The sequence below is a fragment of the Callospermophilus lateralis genome, chromosome 5, assembly GCF_048772815.1.
Source record: "Callospermophilus lateralis isolate mCalLat2 chromosome 5, mCalLat2.hap1, whole genome shotgun sequence".
NCBI lineage: Eukaryota > Metazoa > Chordata > Mammalia > Rodentia > Sciuridae > Callospermophilus > Callospermophilus lateralis.
This window is the reverse complement of record NC_135309.1, coordinates 157,176,180-157,198,061: the sequence shown is the minus strand read 5'-3', so window position 1 is coordinate 157,198,061 and position 21,882 is coordinate 157,176,180. Positions and strand designations below refer to the sequence as shown.

The window sequence follows — 21,882 nt, the reverse complement described above, 5'->3', positions numbered from 1 at the left end:
ATGGACCATTGCTGCCACCTAGTACTTTTGGATCAGGGCATTCTAAAGGGATCCAATTTGATTGTCTTGATAATTACTTTAACTAGGATTATGCAGAACCCTTTCCCTATACCAGTCTACTTCAGGGGTCATGGATCAGCCTATGGAAGGGACTGTTGGACCAGGGTTCTCAGCCAGGCAGTAGTGTTTTCTTAGACAAACAGAAGTCTAGACCTGAGAACGGAATTTTGAGGAAAAAAGCACATAGTTACCAGGTTATTATTAATTTATAATAAAATGAATTTTCTGTAATCCCTTTTCTAGTTTTAAAGGGAATACTAGTTTTAAAGTTTTCATTATAATTTGAGTTCTCATAGTGATGGGACCAGGAAATTTCATTTGAACTTGTAACATAAAAATGTGCATGAGTGTTTTAAAATGGTCTAGGCATTAGGTCAAGGAGAAAAAAATAAACCTCCAAATGGAATAAAGAGTTTGTCTAAAAGTCAGGAAGATCATCTTACTGACCATGGTCTCTTGCTTCCTAATAGATAATGAAGACCTTGATAGTTGCTGTACTGCTGGCTGGGGTTGTCCCACTCCTTCTGGGGCTCCTGTTTGAGCTGGTTATTGTTGCTCCCTTGAGGGTTCCTTTGGATCAGACTCCTCTTTTTTATCCATGGCAGGTAAATACTTGTGTTTTGCTGATCATAGTTTAAGTAGTTGGGATCAGAAAGAATACTTTTAAGTGAATGATTAAGAACAATTTTTAAGTGATTTTTGATTTGTAACCAGTTGGTTTAGAAAGGCTCCTTGTTTTCTAAAATTATATAAATAATTTCCATTAATCTTTTGCTTTCAGAAATTTTAGGTCATACTTTTTAGGTTGAAATACCCCTGTTCATCCAGGTTTCTCCAATACTTAAAGATACAAACTAAAGTGTTGACCTTTTTTTTTTTTTCTTCCTTTTTTTCTTTCTTTCTTTCTTTCTTTTTATTTATTTATTTTTTTGTACAGGGATTGAACCCCAAGGCACTTAACCACCAAGCCACATCCCCATCTCTATTTATTTTTTTTATTTTAAAACAGGGTCTTGCTAAGTTGCTGAGGTTAGCTTTGAACTTGGAATACTCCTCCCTCAGCCTCAGCAGGAGGCTGTAATCCCTCCTGCTGGGGTTACAGCCACTGCATGTGGCTGATCTTTTCATTTTTGAGCTAATGTTAGTTTTTTTGTTCTTTTTGACTTTAAGACTTTAATACTTTTGAATAATTGACATCATATTTCCCCAAATGTCTCAGGTTCATTAAAAAGAGTAGCCTGATAGAACCCATATATCAAAGCAAAAATCTTAAAGCTCAAACAGAAAGCACTTTAATGTGTGCCCAGACTCTGAACTGTGTAACCCAGCTCAAAATGAGACCACTGCAGGAACCTGAGGAACTTACATTTTGGTAGGAAAGCTAGACAGGCGCATAGGTAGTTTGTATGATAAGCATGGGAGCTATAGCATCATGTAGAAGAGTATTTAGCCTAGGTGTGCTAGTTTCAGATGTGATTTTTTTATAGGAGATAATAACTAAGCCAGTTTAATTAGCACAAAATTGAAGATGGGTAAGAAATGAAGGAGTATATTCCAGGTAGGAGCTAATGGGCAGATCTGGAAATAAGACAGAGAATACATAATCTAATCCAGTCTGACTCATAGTCTAGGATTAGTAAGATAAATGAGTACTAAAGAGAAATAAGCCTATGTTATTTCTTTCTATAAATGTTGCATTACAGAGCAGATAGAATGAGTAATTGAAGAAAATGGAGTTTTTAAATAGAGAATAATGCCAGCTAATAAAGGTAGAAGGATTAACAGAATTAGAAAACCACTCTTTTGTAATACCTAAAAAAAGAATAATCCTAGCTCGGCACAGTGGTGCACATCTATAATCCCAGCAGTCTGGGAGGCTGAGGCAGGAGAATTGCAGGTTCAAAGCCAGCCTCAGAAATTTAGTGAGGATCTAAGCAACTCAGTGAGATGCTATCTCAAAAAATTAAAAGGGCTGGGGTTGTGGCTCAATGGTTAAATGCCCCTGAGTTCAGTCCCCAGACTGCCACCCCTCACACAAACACACACACACACACACACACACACACACACACACAAAAAAATTTAAATTCCAAGTCTTGTCAATGGATATTGAATTAATGAGGCTATGAGTTTTATGGATATTCAGTTACAATTGCTATATAACAAGTTACCCCCATAACTTAATGGCTTAGAACACCCAGAGTCTATGGGTCAGAAATTCAGAGAGGGGCTTATCTGTTTTGTTTCTGATACATGTGTGGCCTTACCTGGGAAGTCCAATGACTAGGGGTGATAAGAGTGGTGGTATGACCTCTTTGGACATGTCATTACTTACTGTTAGGGTTGACGCTGGTTGGTTGTTGGCACCCATCTGGGGTTATTGTCTGAGGGCTCTTAGATGTACCTGGGCTTTTTCACAACTCTGTAACCCAAGGTTGTTGGGCTTCTAAGATAGCATTTCGGGGAAATCAGTGACCCTATAAACAATAGATGCTGCATCACAAGTCTACAGCATTGCTTTTTACCACATCCTGCTGGATACAGGCAGGTTTCAAAGTGTAACCCCTTGCTACTTTCTTAGAGATTTTTCATGCATGTTTTAACATCCATACAATGGAGAAGTGATTATTTACATGCTGTTCAAGTATCACTTTGTAGATGAGTAGTCTCAAAGGAAAATACAACTTTGCATTGGAGGGGGTCAGGAAAACGTTACCCTCATGTTGTCAGTGATCATATCACAATAAATGAGGCAAACAAATATTATATGCTTCCTAATGTTATGTAGTGTGCAGCATTGAAAAGGGGAATAGCCCCCCTGACATGGAGGAGCTAATCTGCTACCATCAGCCAGACCATGAAATTCTGTTGAGCATAAACATTGTTTCACAGAGTGTCAACATCATACAAAGTCACTGTGTGACCAGCATAGAGCAGGACAAGCAAGACTATCTCTGCAGTCTTATTTGAACTCATATTGAACATGAGCATTGTCCAGACCACAGAATGATCAGACATCCCCCTTTTCCTGCTAACATGATTACTGCTTCTTTACCAGTTATAGGTTTTGGCCTCAGGCTGTCCTTTTTTTGTAGATAAGATAGCCAATCACAACTTATTCTGCTTTTTAGTAGCATCTGATACAGAGCAAAGCCACACCTTTTAAAATCCTTACCCAGATTTCTAACACAAGCTGAAATCCTGTAATAAGTTCTTTCTTACCCTCTCTAGGTGGCCCCAAGTTCCTTGTATTGTGTGTGCTTCCTTTTTGCATGGAATAATAAGCACAACTTGTTTAGTTACATGTGTGTTCTTAGTAGTCTGACCTAGGACGCCGTCATCAGGTTGGAGAATTCTTTTACATGATTACATTTTTAAAATGCTGAAATATTATGACTCAGCAGTACAACTTTTTATAATCTACTATACAGTGACATCTGTGTGTGTGCAGGAAACACAAGGCTGCTTCTGCTTATACATCATTTTTTATAATGGCAAAAAAAAAAAAAAAAAAAAAAAGAAGCAACTTAAAATGCCTGTCAGTAGAGAATGGCTAAATAAGATGGGGTACATCTGCTATTTGAAATTCTGTCCACAGATAGGGGATGTAGCTCAGTGGTAGAGCACTTTCTTGGCATGTGTGAGCCCTGGGTTTAGTCCCTGGCACTGAAGGAAGAAAAATAAATAACTAAAGGAAATTAAGTTTATCAGTTCTTTTACATTAGTTAAAAAGAATTAAATGAACTTGTTTTAGTGCGGATGGTTCTCAGGCATGTTCATATGTAGAGGAAAAAACACAAGCTGGAAATGTATATGTGTAGCATGTTATTGAGGGTCTGTATTAAACTCCTAAATATTAGAAAGATCAGTGTCTTCTCCATCACTGACTCTTACGCTGCTTAACTCTCCTGTGGCATGTGGCTACAGGTCTGTGGGATATTGGGATCATTTGGAATTCTAGCAGAACTAGTGAGGCTGATCCTGTTCTTGGGACCAGAACTGCAGAGCAGTTGGCCTGAAAAAGCTTAAACTTCAGCAATCTGGGAACCTGGGTGGTGGGCCTTAATCTTACCTGGCCTTCTGGACTCCTAAAAGGCAAAAAAAAAAAAAACAAAAAAAACTGAATTGGTGAGTTTAATCTTCCTAGCTTGTGAGCCTTAATGGATATGAAGAAGAGAGGCTTTCTCCATGTTCCTCAGTAGAGGACTGTTGGCTTCCTGGAATTCTAAAGGTCTGCAGGAATGAAATACTGAATGTTCTCAGCGAGACCTGGGTTAGACAAGTACTTTTACTAAAAAAGGCTCAGCAGCCATAGAAAGGCTAGGCAGGGCAATCAGAATACATGCAAGTGACAACTGCTTACAAAGGTGAGAGCTGCCAGAGAGAAGAAAACACACAGGAGATGGAGTGCAGTATCTACACACTCACGTGAAAACAGCAGAACACAATGGTTGTGGAGCTTTGTAGCATGGATTTTGAAGAAATTCAGCAGATTAATATAGTAGTCACCACAGGGGCTCAGTTTGGGGACCTTAAAGGTCAGCAAAGCACAGAACAAAATCAAAGAATAAAGAATTGAGGGGAATGGTAGAATGCTTGCCCAGCAGGCACAAGACCCTGGGTTCAGTCCCCAGCACCACAAAAAAAAAAAAAAAAAAAAAAAGAATTGAGGGGAAAGATAAATATCTTCTAGGAGTAAAAACACAAAGATAACAGGGCTTCTGCAAGGGAAAGATGTAAGCAACATTGAAACAAATGTAGAAAAATTTAATTATATTGAAGAAGGTTGAAATGTTTTGATCACATTTGATGATATTAAAATCAACAAGACAAGATGGAAGAGAAAAATATATATCTGGGTATATTTTGGCAATAATCTAAGAATAAGGAGAAATCTTAAAAGCTTCAAAAAAATTATACTGCTCTTGGACCATTTTTTCTTTACACTGAAAACCATAAGATAGAATTAAAGAGAATTAAGAGAAAGGGGACAAAAACCAAACTTCTTGCACCCAAACAAAATACTACTTGTTTCCCCTGGCAGGATGAGCATTGATGTTTGAGGACATGCAAGAATTCAGTATGTGTTTCAACTTCTCACTTCTTTTAGGAAGACACATATTACTATTCAATCAAACCAGTAAATTGGAGCGTTGACCTCAAGATGGTGGACAGTGAAAAGACTAGGCAGGATGAGCAAAATCTACATCAAAATGACACATGTGTTTTCAGTTGGACATATAGCTGCAGATAAATGCATGAGGGAAGGCACAGAGAGTATATATTCAATACCAATAGTAGTTACTGCTGGAGAGAGATTGATGTAGCGGTAACAGAATACTCCAGCCTTCTTTGTAACGTCTTCACTTTTATATAATAGATCTCAGTGTTATGCATTACATTTTTAATGTATGTATATTTTTAAGATAGACCAGGTTATGAAGGGCTATACGTGCCATGTTAAGGATTTCAGGGTTATAAGCATGAAATCTATCTACTTCTAGGATCTGATGTACATTTTAAGAAACAACTTGGTGAGGGGAAGGAATGGTAAGCACTTTGGCTAGCTGGTGGAGAGAGGAGGTTGGCAGGTCAGCCAGTGGTACCATGAGGAACTTGATGTGCAGTAACACTGGGAATGAAAAATACAGTTCAGCAAGAAAACTGCAGATGCTCCAAGCTCAAAGCTGTGAGGCTTTGGAATAGTTTCTTTAGGCCATTCTTGTTTCCATAGTCTTATTTTGACTCAGTCAAACCAGTAAAGCAGCGTAAGGATGTTTGGTTTTTTTTTTTTTTTTATTGGATTTTTTTTTTTTAAGAGAGAAATTTTTTAATATTTATTTTTTTAGTGTTCAGTGGACACAACATCTTTGTTTGTATGTGGTGCTGAGGATGGAACCCGGGCCGCACGCATGCCAGGCAAGTGCGCTACCGCTTGAGCCACATCCTCAGCCCCGGATTTTTTTTTTTTAACCTTTATTTTACTTATTTATTTTTATGTGGTGCTGAGGATCGAACCCAGGGTCTTGCACATGCGAGGCGAGCGCTCTACCACTGAGCCACAACCCCAGCCCAGGATGGTTTGATTACATAAAATCATAGCAGGCTGATGTTATGGCTCAGTGATAGAGTGCCACTTAGCATGCATGAGGCACTGGGTTTGAATCTGAGCACCACATAAAAAATAAAGACATTGTGTCCACCTAAAACTAAAAAAAAATATGTATTTTTTAAATAAAAATAATCATATCATTTTTTATTTGATTACTGAGATCACCATTAATGTTTAGACTTAGTTTCTATTTTTCTTGGAAAAATGATATAGATTAAAGGATTCAAGGATGATTTTTCTTAGGAACACTAAACTTGGGCTTTTGGAGAAGACTTCCCTGGATTTTGCAGTATATGTTAATCTTTTGGTCAAATTGTTACCAATTCTGTAGAATTTCTTTTTTGAAGTGTGAAATAAGAGAAAATTGTATTGCCTTTCTGCCAGGTTTACTATTAAAATAACAACAAAAAATGTGTTAAATGGTTTTTATTATCCTAGGACTGGGCACTTGGAGTCCTGCATGCCAAAATCATTGCAGCTATAACGTTGATGGGTCCTCAGTGGTGGTTGAAAACTGTAATTGAACAGGTAAGCAAGATCAGTTTTGAGAAAGATATATTGAAATGGGTTTGTGATTATGTTTGATTAATTAAGCTGTTTATGTGTTCACTTTCTATTTTCTTTTAACCCGTTGTCTTCCAAGTTTCAATTCTGTGGATATTTAAGAAAAATATTGACACAGATGTATTAATGTAGGTTGGAAATTGTAATCTAGGCTTATTATAGTCTTTATTACCATTAAATATAAGAGTACAGATTGTTCTATGAATAGGACACTGGAAATATATATGTATTTTTGTGTGTGTGTGTGTGGTGTACACACACTGTTCTTGAAATTAAATGACAAGCTGGTACTAGAAAATATTTTCATGAATGCATTCCATATATTACATATGTATGTAATGTTCTGTTCAGTTGAATTCAGTAAAAAGTAACTTGTAGTAAAAAGACTGGAACTCTAAAAACATAACACTGCAAAGGTACTGTAAATGGTGTATGTGTTGCTCAATTTTAAGTTTTTATAGGTGATCCACATCTGGGGAGATGGGACAGAATGGGTTAATGAGCACATATAACTTTTTAAAGAGGATGGTTTTATTATTAGGAGAGAAAAAATAATTTATGCCCTGGGAAATGTGTAATTCTTAAACAGCTTTGAATTCTGGAATTTTCAACAAAGAATATTAAATTTTTAAAGAAGGAAAAGGTCAAAGGGAAATATTTTGAGATCTAGGAGTGATATATTGGAGTAAGGCAAATAAAAAACTAGTTTAGTAAAACTTGTTACTGTAGTTTCCTCTGGTATGCCAGACTACAAGGGTCTTTAGTACTTAACCTTTGTTGTTCTCAGTGAGGGAGACGAGTAGGCTACCTTTCGTGTTTGTGTTCGCTTTTAGGAAAATAGAGGAAGGACAGAGTACTTTCTGCCTGTGCTGCTCATTTGCCTTTAGCTCTCCTTATACCAAAGAAGTGTAGGTGTTTAGGGGTGGCATATTTTGGTCTTACATACTACCATGAATTTTCATTAGCCGCTTTTAAGCCTCAGCTTAAAAGGTTAACCAGTAACATAAAATGCCTAGAATATGTGTTCAAAATAGAGGCCAGTATGTCATACATGCCTTTTCCAGAGCAGGGGTTCTAATGAAGCTTAGTATTATTCATGTTACTAAACCTATAGTAGAGAGAGGAAAGGAAGCCATTACTTGAGGCAATAAGTAAAAGAAAAGACTAGGAAAAAAATAGACTAGAAAGGCAAAATGGTTGAATATTCTAGTTACATAACACCTGAGATTATTACTGAATTAGAAACTGAAATAATTTGGTCGTTGGTGTGATAGCCCAAAAAAAGTAGATTGTGCTCTGATAATCAGATTAGTGAGTATAGTAATTCATTTAAAAAGATGTCTATCTAGAATAGCCATCAAAAATAGTGTGATTTTGGTACTTATTTCTTGTAAGCTTTAGTTGTCTAGAAAATGTCCTCAAGGTTAATTCTTCAATCTTTAGCTCAGTGCCAAATAAATAAATTCTTACAAATGTGCTGCAGTGAAAGTTTGCCTCCCTTTTGATGTATGGGAAGTAAAGGCAGTAGTTCTCAGCTCACTGTTCACAAGAAAATTGGGGAAAACTACCTGTACCTTGAGATTTTGATTCTTAGGAGCAGAGGTTGGGGGAACAAGGGAATTACTGTGTGTTCACATGTGTCTCCAGAGTACACTAATTTAGAAGTCCATTAGGCATGTGAGGGATTGGGCGCCCATGGCAGCATATCTATTCAGGATAGGAGTGTGAGCCATTCCACTCTATAGTCTCTGGCTGAGACTCTGGCCCTTGCATAATTTGGAGATAATAAGGGTTTAATGGAGGCTGTGAAACATCATTGATTTTTTTTTTTTGTAATATTTCACTTTAAAATGCATTATTTTCTTATGGCATGATTGTACATTTGTATGAAAATTGAATGGTTGGACTTGATGGAGAAATATTGGGATACCCTCTTTTTTAATTATAATGCATTTGCGTGAACTAGGTTTCTTTGGGGGTGAAAGTAAAATTTTGAAGGATTAAGCCTGTTTGTTCTTCAAATCCCTGGTATGGGGTTTGAGAAATACTACATCCTGATATGTGAGGGACATAATTGCTGTGGATTAGGGCAAGAGGGGAAAAAACAGCATTCTGCACTTCATTAGTATTTTCCATTTATTTTCAGGGTTTTCCCACTTCCATCTACTCTTTCTTTTGCATTCTTTTTCAGTAGAATTTTCTTGAGAAGGTGAAGAAAATATGTTAGAAATTCTTGGATTTTTAAATAGATTAATTTCTGCTTTTTTTCTTTTAACATAAAATACCTTTTGTTTCTTAAAATTTGATTTATTCAGTTTTTTGGAAACATTTTCTGTTTACATTATTTTCTTGTCACATTTAGATAAAATGAATTTTTTTTTTTTTTTTTTGGTACTGGGCAATTAACCACTGAACCACAGACCCAGCCCTTTTTATTTTGTCTTTTGAAACAAGGTCAGTTGCTTTGCTAAGTTGCTGAGGCTGGCTTTGAATTTATAATCCTCTTGTCCCAGTAGCCTCCCGTGCTACTGGGATTACAGGTGTGTGCCACTGGGCCTGTTAAATAGTTTTGAATAATAACACAGATCACTCTTACATAAGATTCGTGAAAAAATACTTCAAGTTCTGTAGTATTCAATTGTGTAATTACTGAATGTTATTTGGTACTGTTTTAGTGCAAGGATAGTAAAAATTGTGATTATATTAGTGTTGTCTTATTTCACAATTTGTGGCTAACTGTACTGTTAGTAAGTAAATATACTCCTTTTAAAAACTTTCCAGAACAAGGTTTATGTTTATGCTCCACAATTTGCCTTGACTGTAGGAAAAAATGACCAGTTTGAATCCTTTTGAGTTGACAAATAGCATGGAAGAATTTGTTATGTATTTTTGTTCTAATTTTTTCTTATTGTTTTAGGTTTATGCAAATGGCATCCGGAACATTGACCTTCACTACATCATTCGTAAATTGGCAGCTCCAGTGATCTCTGTACTCTTGCTTTCCCTGTGTGTACCTTATGTCATAGCTTCTGGCGTTGTTCCCTTATTAGGTGGGTAATGCTGGCTATGGAGCTTTAGAGAGCACTTTATTAACTTTTCGATGTTTTTATGACAAAGGCTATCTGATTTCAAATGCTTTGTTGGTAAACGAATAATCATGTAGCTGGGTTTAAATAATAGATGAAGGGGTTGTGGTTGTGGCTCAGAGGTGTAGAGCACTCGCCTAGCATGCACGAGGCACTGGGTTCAATCCTCAGCACCACATAAAAATCAAGTAAAGGTATTGTGCCCACCTATAACTAAAATAAATAAATAAATAAATAAATATTTTTAAAGCCTAATAATAATAAGTGAAGCTGGGTACAGTGAAACATGCCTGTAATCCCAGCAGCATGGGAGGCTAAGGCAGGAGGATTGTGATTTCAAAGCCAGCCTTAGCAATTTAGCAAGACCCTGAGCAACTTTGTGAGATCCTGTCTCTAAATAAAGTATAAAAGGGGGTGGGGATGTGGCTCGTTAAGCTCCCCTGGGTTCAATCCCTAGTACCAAAAAAAGAAAAAAAAAATATTTAGAATCTTTAGAATAATATTTTTAATAAAAGTAGATAATTTTATTTTCTAGTTCACTGTTTTAGCTGTTTCAGCTATTGTAGGAATGTCATTGTCTTAATATTATTTTCTGATTAATATGTATTATGTCCTGTCCACTGATAGTATATAGACTTAAGGATTACTATTTGGTTTTCTAAACCTAAATCTTTTTATATTTCCACTATTAGAATTTTTTGTTGTTGTTTTGGTTTGCTTTTTATTTTTGCAGTATCGGGGATTGAACCTAGGGACACTCTTAATACTGAACTGTATCCCCAGCTCTTTTTTATTCTTAGAGAAAGGATCTTGTTAAATTGCCGAGGCTGACCTCAAATTGGGGCTGATCACTCCTGTCTCAGCCTCCTGAGTCATAGCATTTCAGATGTGTACCACGCTAACCAACTTTGCACTATTAGAAGTTTCATTGTGAACCCCATTGGAAAGACTTTATAGAAGAGGGAAATATTAGTAAATGATTTTTTTTTTTAGCACTTTTTGGCTCTCTTTAAGTGCTTTACAGAATTGTTACATATTCTTAGAAGAGCTTTTGAAACTGAGTTTATAGAACTGAGTCTTGATGAAGTTATACTTTAAAGAGTATGTGGACAGTTCAAACTCCAAGCTCAGCTGCAGAGCCTATGCTCTTTCCACTGCAGCAGACTCTTGTGGGGTTTGGAATAGTCCAGTTGGGATATTAATTTCTGATGTCCTTTGAAATATTTCATCTGATTTTAAAGCTGCTCTCCCAAGAAAGAGTTAAAACTCATGAATTAAAGTTGAAAAATATTTGAGTGTTCTGAAAGTTTAAGGAACAGATCTTTTATTAAACATAGTTTTATTTTTGTTTATCTTATTTTATTTATATTTTTGGCACCAGGGATTGAACCTAAAGTTGCTTAGCCACTGAGCCACATCTGTAGCCCTTAAAATATTTTATTTAGAGATAGGCTCTCTCTAAGTTGCTGATCTCTGTTTTTGATCTTCCAATCCTCCTGCCTCAGCCTCCTGAGCTGTTGAGATTACAGGTGTGTACCACTGCACCCAGCTGTTTTTATTTTTTTAAAGTATAGCTTAAATGTGTAAATAACACCAGCTATTTGTGGAGTCCAAAATGTTTAAACTGGAAAGAACTTGAGCAGTCATTTAATCTAGCTCACTTAGATTGTAGAAAGCCGACAGATCTTGGACTTAGAAAGTTTATCTTGAATACTTGCTGTCGTCCACCCTAGGCCCATCCTCTTCCTAGGGGAAGAATGTTTTTCATTTTTATTGTTATTCTACTCATGCATTAATTTATTTTCTGTTGCTAAAACAAAATACTTGAAAGTGGGTACTTTATAAAGAAAAGGGGTTTATTTAGCTTATAATTTTGAAGACTGAAAGTCTAGGATTGAGTGGCCCCATCCATTTGGTCTCTGTTGAGAGCCTCGTGGTAGATGGTATCAAATTTGTGGCAGCACATCTGGAAGAGATCACCTGATGAGACAGGAAGCCAAAGAGATTCAGGGGTCAAGTTCATTCTTGTATAACAGCCCATTTTCAGGAACTAACTCCATGAGATCAGCTTCCAAGGCCAGAGCTCCTAATGACCTAATTACTTCCTACTAGGTCCTACCCCTTAGTACTGTCCACCCATAAATCACTGGGGAGCACCTTCAAGCCATATCCAAATTATAGCAACATACCACTTACAAGTTTCTTCTTTTGGTTTTACAGGTGTTACTGCAGAAATGCAAAACTTAGTCCACCGGCGGATTTATCCATTTTTACTGATGGTTGTGGTATTGATGGGAATCTTGTCCTTCCAGGTTCGCCAGTTTAAGCGCCTTTATGAACATATAAAAAATGACAAGTAAGTCTAGAATTCCATTATTCTGACCACTCTTGTGAAGGTGTTGTCATTTCTTAACTTTTGTGTTTTATATGATAAATTTCAAGAAGGGAGAGAATTCATATTCTGGATATATTTTGTAGTAGGATGTGCTAAGATTGGGTGTAGGACATGAAGGGAGAGTACAGTCAGGTAGAGCAACAGGGAATCTGCAGTTGTCATTTATGGAGCTGTAGAAGTTGGAGAAACTGGTGGTTTGGGGAGGAAGATTGATTTACTTTTCATACCAAATAATTTTTCAGTCTGTTTTCAAATGTTCCGTTTTGACAATAAATTAAATAGTTTTAGATTAAAACAGAACAGACCACCTCCATTAGACACTCCTCCAGGAGTCAGCATCCAGCCCATCCACTGACTCTTAGTGAGCCCTTCCTGTCAGGGAAAGGGTCTACCTGTGGAGGCTCTGCAGCCTTGCCATTCCAGCCTCAGTAACTCCTGCCTATTGCCATTATATCCTCTCCTCTGTCATATCACATCAGTTTGGAGCACTCAGTATTAGACCATTGCCTCCTGTTACTCCATGTACACTCAGTGCCTTGCCATCTCCCGCTTGGCCTCACTGAAATCTGCCCTTCGGTTTCTCCTTTTCTCTAGAACTAGAGCTTTTCACCTCCTACTTTTTTCTTACCCTGCTTTCTGGTGATCATATTTCTAGTCCATTTCCTCAGACCTTGATTTTAAGCTGCTTTTATAAAATGTGAGCCCATACAAATAAATTTCCTGCTTTCATTTATTGTACCTGCCTCTGGCCTCTTGAATGCCTGAGTTTGAGAACTGCATGTGTGTCACTGCACAGCATCAGAGGCCTTCTAATCTTCCTACACATCCCTACGTGGCTCTATGGCACCTGTCTTTCTGTCTTTTGCAGCTGTTCATTCTAGACTCTCCTTTACTCTACCTACCTATTGAAAGGCTTTAGGGAGGAATAAATTGACCTGATTTACATTAAAAATGTATCCCTTGCTGTTCTTAGAAGAATTTTTTTTAATTAGTAACACATGACAGTACAATGATCTTGACATATCATACATTTGAATCAGATGGGGTATAATTTCTCATTTTTCTGAGGTGGCAGAATCACATTGGTTATGCAGTCACATATATACATACAGCAGTTAGAAGAATGTTTTATTTGTAAGATTTTATCAGAGAGTAACCACCCTATGTTAACCACCTAGGTACCTTGTGGGTCAACGCCTGGTGAACTATGAGAGGAAATCTGGCAAACAAGGAACATCTGTGCCACCTCCACAGTCGTCCCAAGAATAAAGTGGTTGTCTCAACTCCTTGACCTTCCCCTTGCCTTTACGTGTCCTTTTTTGTGGACTTCTCGCTTTGGAGATTTTACCCCGTGATCTCTCAGCGTTGTTTTTAAGTTAAATGTACTTGACTTGTGTCCTCAGCATCCAGAGAGTAGCGTGTAAGGCTCTGCTGCTCTTCCCTGCATCTGCCGACATCACTGCTGTCTGAGATCTGTATATGTGTAAATAGAAGTTCCTTGATTTCCCTAAAACCTTGGATTAAACAGAATGTGCATTGTACATCTTTAAACAAAATGTATATTAATTTATTAAATCTAGTTGTCACTTTATTTTGGACCTGCTGTGATCTCGACAGGAAACGTGCCACAGAGCAGTAGTACACAGGCGAGACCTTTCAGTGACGTCTTGTGGAACGCAGTTCTCGGTTTTCCTAGCAATTCTCACTAAGCAGACTGTACATCCTGTCTTTCTTGGCTCTTCACACCTTTCCAGGAACCTAAAAGGAAACCAGTAGAAAGCAGTAGTGAAGTGTCTGTGGTAAGAAAACAGCAATTATGAGCTTCACTGTCAGTCGTTTTGGGAAGTTATTTTGTATAACACCAAAGCTGTTGTACATTTTCTACTGCCTGATTTTTTTTCATGTGTCTGTGTTTGTAATATTGTATAGTATGTTGTGCTAGGTGAGGAGATTATTTTTAATTTTGATAATTTAATATTCCTAGTGATCAGCATTGGGAGTTGGGTTTTGTGCTTGTTAGGGGCATGTCTGTACTTAGGAAAAAAAAACCATACAAATGAAGATTTTCATTAGTTCCTTGTCCCCCCTTCCACACAACTTTTTGACAGCAGTGGCCCAAAGTGTCGTGCAAGATCATAAATCTCTCACAGAATAACATCACCAACAATATTACATCTTACTGGACTTAGGACATTCTGAGATGCTTTTAAGTATAGATGTGGTCATGGTCTTGGTTTGACAGTGTTAGAGAAAGCTGGTTAGAACACCTAGTCCTTCTGGTGAGTGCATCATTGGGTGAGGAGTAGTGAGTACATTTCTCCTGTGTTTTCATCAGTAAATCCCAAAGTTTCCAAAGTTTTTTGTTTACAGAATAAAACTGCGAATAAAACCAACTCTATTTGTCCAGAAGGAAGCTGGCTTGAGCTGGCCTTTTAACATAGGAATGTATTTCATTGGAAATGTGCTGTAAAGTCTCAGAGAACTGTATACTTAACAGACTTGGTTTTCCCTTATAACCAAAGTTTCAAGTTCAGAGTTTGGAGGAGTAGAATGGTTGAGCACATAATCCAAGTATTTAATGGTATTGGTTTATTGTAAGGGTAGTGTTTGCATTTGAGTGACAGCTTAGAAGTTCTCATAGAAAATGGACAGCATAAATTTTCAGACAGTATAAAAAAATTTCTATATAGTATTAAAACTCATAAGTTAAAATCGGATATTTTTTTTTAACAATATGAAAATCAGCCAAAAATAAGCTACCAAAATCAAGAGCAACAAGTTCTGGTGGTTTCATTTTTCAACAATTCTTCCTTAAATTGTAAGGAAATACTTCAAAATATATTTTAAAACATCAGTATCGAGGAAGAATATTGCTTGACATAGGATTCAGTGTTAACACTATTTGGCACTTTGAGATAGCCTTTTCTCTTGTGTTTGAAACAAGTCCTTTGCTAGCTCTACCTTTACTCGGAAATTTAGCCTTACTATAAAAAGTTGGGAGCATTTTAAATGTAATGCCACCTATTGTTTTGACTATATAAGTTGTTCTCTTGGGGAAAAACAATATTGATTTGGGCATTTAACTTGATTATATTAATTTAAGTTTCTTATAATTTTTAAGTAATTTGTAGATCTTGATATAAACTCATTTGGAACACATTTTAACAGATCTAGACAGATAATCACAAATGGCTAAAAGTGGTTCATCCTTCGCAATTTTAAATCAGTCTTATGAGATGCTTTGTTAAAAAAAAAAACACACACACACACATCAGAGTAACTAAAAAAATCACCCTCATGTCACTGGAAAATAACTTTATATTGTCTTATTGAGGAATTCCTCCTAGTTTTGTTGTCATGGTGCTGGGGACAGAACCCAGGGTATGGCACATGCTAGGCAAATGCTGTGTCACTGAGCTGTTATCACCAGCCCTCCAGGTTCTTCAGTTGTTTTTTTTTTTTTTTTTTGTCCTGTTCTCTTCCATAAGATAAATCCTATCATAAGGAAGGTATTTTCTGGCTAATATTTACTTGGGTAGTATCCAGATTTTATTATTAACCAATAGTCATAAATACTTAAAACCCATAATTCAGAAGGTGCCAGTATTAGTATTGCTGCCCTTCTTCATGTAGACTTTTAAAAAATACTTTTAGTGTAGTTTTGCTTCCTTTTACATTAGGCTGAAACCATCTTCAGGGAAGTTTTACTGGGAAAGAAGCCTTTTTGCTTTATTTTTACTATTTATAAATTGAAGACAAATCATCAGCTGGGGTTAGTTTTACATGACTAGTTATCAAAAGTCATGGTACATATTGTACATTTTTTCATTATTAGCAAATTATGTTTGAGTTTTAGATTAAAGTACTAATAGTTGATAAAAAGGGAGAAAAATGCCAATGTGAAATTTGCATATAGCTAGCCTTAAAAAAGCTCCATGTTTTTAAGTTTTAGTTTTTTTTCCCTGTTCTCCAGAGAAACGAAGGAGATGGGACACCTCAATTCCACATGTAAGCAAGTAATTTTTATTTCAACATTTAATATAATTGTTATAAATGTGAAATCTTGCGTTCTCTCTCTCATACAAGTAATAGAGAATAACTTTCCATCAAATGATTTGATCCTCAGTATGTCATCTCTGTATTGGCAAAATGCTACTATTAAAGTGTAATTCTTGAATTTAGGTTGAATTGATGACTTTTTAAACAAAGAAACACTGGACATTTCTACACTGTATTGTGTTTGCAAGCACACACATAAGACTGTAGTGCCATCACATAAGAACACTGGCACTTATAAATACTTCACAAGTTAGCTATTTATTTTCATTTTCAGAATTGAGAATATTAAGCTATTTACTATGATGCTTTTTTTACATTGTAAAATTCCATGATTATGTTTAAAATATTCCTTTAGAATGTTAATTTTTCAGTCATCAAGAAAAGTCAAAACTAAAATGTCTTACCACTAAAGTATTATTAAAAGGCTTATTCGTGGAGATTCTCTAACTTTTTTGATTAAGCTGTTTTGTATCCACCTATCTAATTTGCCCAATCAGATATTTTCTTGTCAGCTTAGTCCTGCTGTGTGTCATCAATTTTGTAAACAACTTTCATGAGTAAGGGCTCCTTTCAATTAATCCCCAGTGATATTTTTGGCATTAATATAACAAAGATGAGACAGTACTTACATGTTTTCATTCTTGTCTGTTCTGTATGAGTGCCTCATTTTGTAGTCATGAAAGTAATATAGTACCTTATATAAATAAATGTAATGACTAAGGCCTAGGAATGACTGTTGTAGAAGCTAAATAGAATACATAGTTGTTTGGGATGTCAGTTTTTTATTAAAGTGAACACCTTAGGTACCCATACCAATTTTATGTGTATATATTAAAAAGATGCTCCCTTTTCTATGTGATCCATTTGTTGCCTTCTGAGTTGAGAGAACAAAATTGAATAAAGTGAATGTTAGTTGTAGCCTAGTTTTTTTTTTTTTTTTTTTTTTTTTTGCTTTGTTGGAAGAACGTTTTAAAATTACAGAAATGTGAAGCTGGTGCGGTGGTCCATGCCTCTAGTTCCATCTACTGGAGAGGCTGAGACAGGAAGATTGCTTTGAGTCCAGGAGTTCACAACCAGCCTGGACAACACAGTGAGACCCTATCTCAAACATACATATAAAATACAGAAATGTACATTATTAGCCAGCATACATAGATAATCCATATATCTTTAATAATTGTGTAAGAAAAAATAGCTCAATTTTCATGTGGTGTGACCTTCCCCTTCTATTATAAACCCAGGTTTAAAAGCATAAAATTGGAGAAACTGTAGCCACTTCTCCCCAGTACTTGAAAGGTAGCCATCTTCACTGGACATGGTAAAACCCCATCTTGTCCACTGCTTACTACTCCACAAGACCAAAGTCCAAGCTTGTCTCTTTTTCAGATGGAGATTTTGACATGGTAAAACTAATCAAAAAACATTTTTATGTAGTTGACCGTATGTCCCAGAAAAAAAGGGAAGGACTTACCCAGGTTCTGTTTATGCCTGAGTGCTCAGAATGAAGAGAATGTTTTGCTGTAGAGACCTTACTAATTTTTCCCATTTCTAGGTTTCAAATGATTTTCAAAAACCTGTTTTTTTCTGTTAGTACCCCTCCCCCACCCAGTCAAGTGCATTTTCACTCATTTTTTTTTTTTTTTTTTAAACACAGGACCATCTTTAATCTGTGAAGTTGAATTTCCATCAGAGGCGCTTGTGTGGTGTTGCTCAGAAGCTGACCATAATTTCCCCTTGCACTCCAGCTTGGTGCCACTCCTGAGCACAGTGATGAGGTTTTATTGGTGGTTTTCTGTGTTCATTTTGTTTGTAGCACTGCACTTAGTGCTCTACTTAAATGAGACATTAGGTCTGCTGTTAAGGAGCTGAGAATGAAAAAGAACACAATAGGTAGGACTAAGATGCCTTGGGGAACACGGAGAAGAAAGGACTGAGACTGGGAGCCTGCAGTGATCTCGCTGAGGAACCCCATTTATCACTTACCTGTTCTTTGTTCAGTTGGAGCAGGACTTTCTGCTGGCTGACTATTGTCCGTGGGCCTGAGGGGCCAGAATAGAGTCCAGAAATACGAGCATAGTGACTACAGTAGAGTTCTGTCAAAAATGCAACGGTCTTGAAAAATGATGGAATAATTGGACATAAGATGCAAAATTAAAAACAATCCATACCATAGTAAGAATTAAAATGAGTTATAATCCTAAATATAAAACCCAAAACTAACTTGTAGAAGAAAATGAAGGAAAAAAATGTTTAACCTTGTGTTAGGCATAGTTTTTAGATACAACAAGTACACTTCATTTAAGAAAAAGAATGATAAATCATACTTGATCAAATTGAAAACCTCTTAAGATGCCAAGTGAATAAAAAGACCATAGAGTGGCAGGAAATATTTGCATTTCTGATGAAGTACATGCATCTAGAATACAGCAGTCTCAAAACAATAATAAGTATACCATTTGGGCAAATTATTTAAACAGACACTTCACTGAAGGTTATGTACTGGGCTGGGGATGTAGCTCATTGGTAGAGCACTTAACTAGTTTGCAATGCTCTGGATTCAATTCCCAGGGGTGGGGAGGATGTGGCAAGCATATGAAATATGCTTGGTTCTTCAATAAATAACCAATGAAATATTTAACATAATTAGTCTCTAGGAAAATGCAAATTAAAACTAAAGTAGGCAGCACCACATACTATTAGAATGCCTAAAAATAAAAACATACCACATATTGGTGAGGATGCAGAAGAGCTAGAACTTATGCTCTGCTGAAGGTAATGTGAAATGGCACAGTTACTTTGGAAGACAGTTGTAGGTCATGTACATTTAATGTTCCTAATTATTTGTCAAAAGAAAAAGTATATTTCCCTATGAATACTTGTACCTTCATAGTAACTTTATAATAACCCAAAGCTAGAAGCTATCCACATTTATCAACAAGTAAATACAGAAGTTGGTGATTATTTACATAATGGAATAGTGCTCAACTTGAATTCACTATTGATACATGCAACATGGACACATCTCAAAAGTACTGTGTTATAAAATCTATACACTAGAAAATGAGGAGTCATCTACAGAAATGTATAGAAAGAGCAGTGGGGTTAGGAGTTGGAGGGAGGACTTGTAGAGATTTCAAAGGGACATGAAGAAATGGGGGTGATGGATGTGTTCACTGTCTTGTGGTTCTGGTTTAACATGTAATACATATGTCAAAACTTAACAAATTGAACTTATTGTAAGTTAATGTCTGATGCCCTTTCTAAGTAACCATTTGAGTCCTCCTCTTTCCTCAAAGCACCACATCCTCTTTTCTCCTCACTTTGATGACAGTCCTGTGTCACCGAGAAGGAGGAAGCAGTCCAAAGAGAACGTTCACAAGGTCACACAATCACATCTACCCCTGATCTGCCCCTGTGTCCATGTGCTCACCAGTTAATTGAGCTCCCCTCTAGAATGACACTGCTTTGCCTGCCCTTTAATGCAGACTGCAGTGAGAGAGGTGCCCCAGGCCAGATGGGCTCCACTGAAGAGCCCCATTCACCTTCCACTGCTTTGAGGGATAAGTGTGCCCTGCCTACTGGAGGGCTCTGGGCTGCAGTCCTGCCCTCCCATGCGTCTTCTCTTCTGTTGGGCTATTCCCATCATTACTTCCCACTGCTGCTGTGATTCTTCCACTAAAAATACCTTGACCCCGCCACTCTGTTTCCTTCTCAGCAAATGCCTTCAAAGAGTTATCCGTACTCATGTTAACTCCCAACTCCACTCCCATTGGATATTCATTCCCATTTTTTTCCCTGGAATTGCTCTTGTAATTGCTGCTAAATTTTATGGTTAATTCTCAGGTCTTATGTTTCTTGTCTCATCCAGTACTGTTGATTTCCTCTCTGTTGAAACCACTTTATTAGTTTGTCCAAACACTGAAGTCTTCTAATTTTCTTCCTGTCTAGACTCTTCTTTTTAAACTTATTTGCTGGCTCTGTCTTGTCTTCCAGTCGTTACAAGCCCCAGGGCTCAGTCTGGGACTGTGTTCTCCCTACACTCCAGTTATGCTAACTTAGTGATGTTCCACACCATTCAGTCCCACAGCTGTAAAGACCAGTATGCTGATTACTCTCAGGTATGTGTGTGTGAGTGCACTGAAGACGTTTTGCCTGCCTTTCCTAAATGCCAGAATGTATGTGCATCTCACGCTCCTTTATTCAGGCTGACAGCAAATCTTTACCTTCTTAATAAATCCATAATCTGGCAACACTTTTGCCACCATGGTGCACATGACCATCCTCCTCCTCCTGCCTATGGTAATGCTGTTTTCCTGGGCTTTCTGACTCTATTCTTGCTTTATTCTTTTTCTCCACTGAATCTATACTATTTCTGTGGATTGGAGTCAAATCAGTTTCACGCGAACCGGCAAGTGGATCACCATCACAAAATTGAAGTCCATGATGGCCTTCAATACCAGGCAGCACATGTTGGAACTCTTTTCCTCCTCCTGAAATATCACCCCTGTGCTCACTCTGCCCCAGGGCCTTTTCACTGATTATTTGCTGTGTCTGAATGTTTAGGTTCCTCAATCTCATTTCTTTACTGAGCTGTGGTTCCCAGTGAGGCTGGTCTCCCTGCTGTATATCTCATACTACTTAGCACACTTTATAGTTGACTTTTCTTATGTTTACATGTTTTCCCACTTGAATGTAAGCTCCAGAGATTATATTTTTTAATCTGAATTACTGCTGTATTATTAATCTCAATTTGTGGCACAAACCAGGTACTTGTAAGCATTTCTGAGTAAGCAAATAAACGATGAATTTGGAATCAAAATAATTTGTATGTGGCTAAAAGAAATCCTTAATTTCTGTCCCGTTCTCCAAAGGTAACTGTTGTAGTTTAGCATGTGTTTCCAGAGTGTCAGGCCTAAACACACTTACAGAATCTTTGATCACAGTGAAGGTGTCATGCTACACAAATTGTTCTATGGAGTGCCTTTTTCCCCACGTTGTTTTATGAACATCTTTTTGTGTCAGTATGTAAGTAGCAACCTAATTTTTTGTTTCATTGTATTTTTTGAGATGGAGGTCTCACTGTCTTGCTCATTCTTGTCTCCAACTCTTGGACTCAAGTGATCTTCCCACACAACATCTCAAGAAGCTGGGACTAGAGCTGTACTCTACTATCCCTAGTGTTAGCTACCTTATTTTTCTGAGGGCTTTATAGCATTATTTGGAGAGACCATGATTTAGGTTTTCTGAAAGCCACTTGGTATGTTATAGTAAATTTTTTTGTCTATATTAACTTTTTATACTTAAGGTAGTTATTTCTGTAGGATAAATTTTTAGAAGTAAGATTAATTCATCAAAAAAAAATTTTTTTTTGCAGTGTCAGATTGCCCCCTTAGAATCAATAAGGTATGAGAGTGGTTTTCCTGTACCATCAACAACTTGACTATGTTGTTTTTTCCCACTGTTACTTGAAATATGTATATCCAACTGGTGGATATGTGGACCAAAAGGAAAAGACTGCAGTGGGACAAATTCCCTATTCTGAGGGAGCCCCTCTTGGAAATAGCTCGCTGTGGTTCTCCCTCTTCCAGTCTGGAGGTGAGCAAGAG

The 21,882-nt window shown here is 37.0% G+C and overlaps 1 protein-coding gene across 1 annotated transcript in view; it reads left to right on the top strand.

The window, feature by feature from the left end:
- Positions 1–17,194, top strand: part of Marchf6 (membrane associated ring-CH-type finger 6) — a 76,611-nt gene extending 59,417 nt beyond the window's left edge. The window contains exons 22-26 of the mRNA XM_076857473.2: positions 531–665; positions 6,611–6,700; positions 9,654–9,786; positions 12,043–12,178; positions 13,396–17,194. Coding sequence (XP_076713588.1) covers positions 531–665; positions 6,611–6,700; positions 9,654–9,786; positions 12,043–12,178; positions 13,396–13,486 — 585 coding nt within the window. The 3' untranslated portion in view covers positions 13,487–17,194. The remainder of the gene's footprint in view (positions 1–530; positions 666–6,610; positions 6,701–9,653; positions 9,787–12,042; positions 12,179–13,395) is intronic.
- Positions 17,195–21,882: the final 4,688 nt, after the last annotated feature.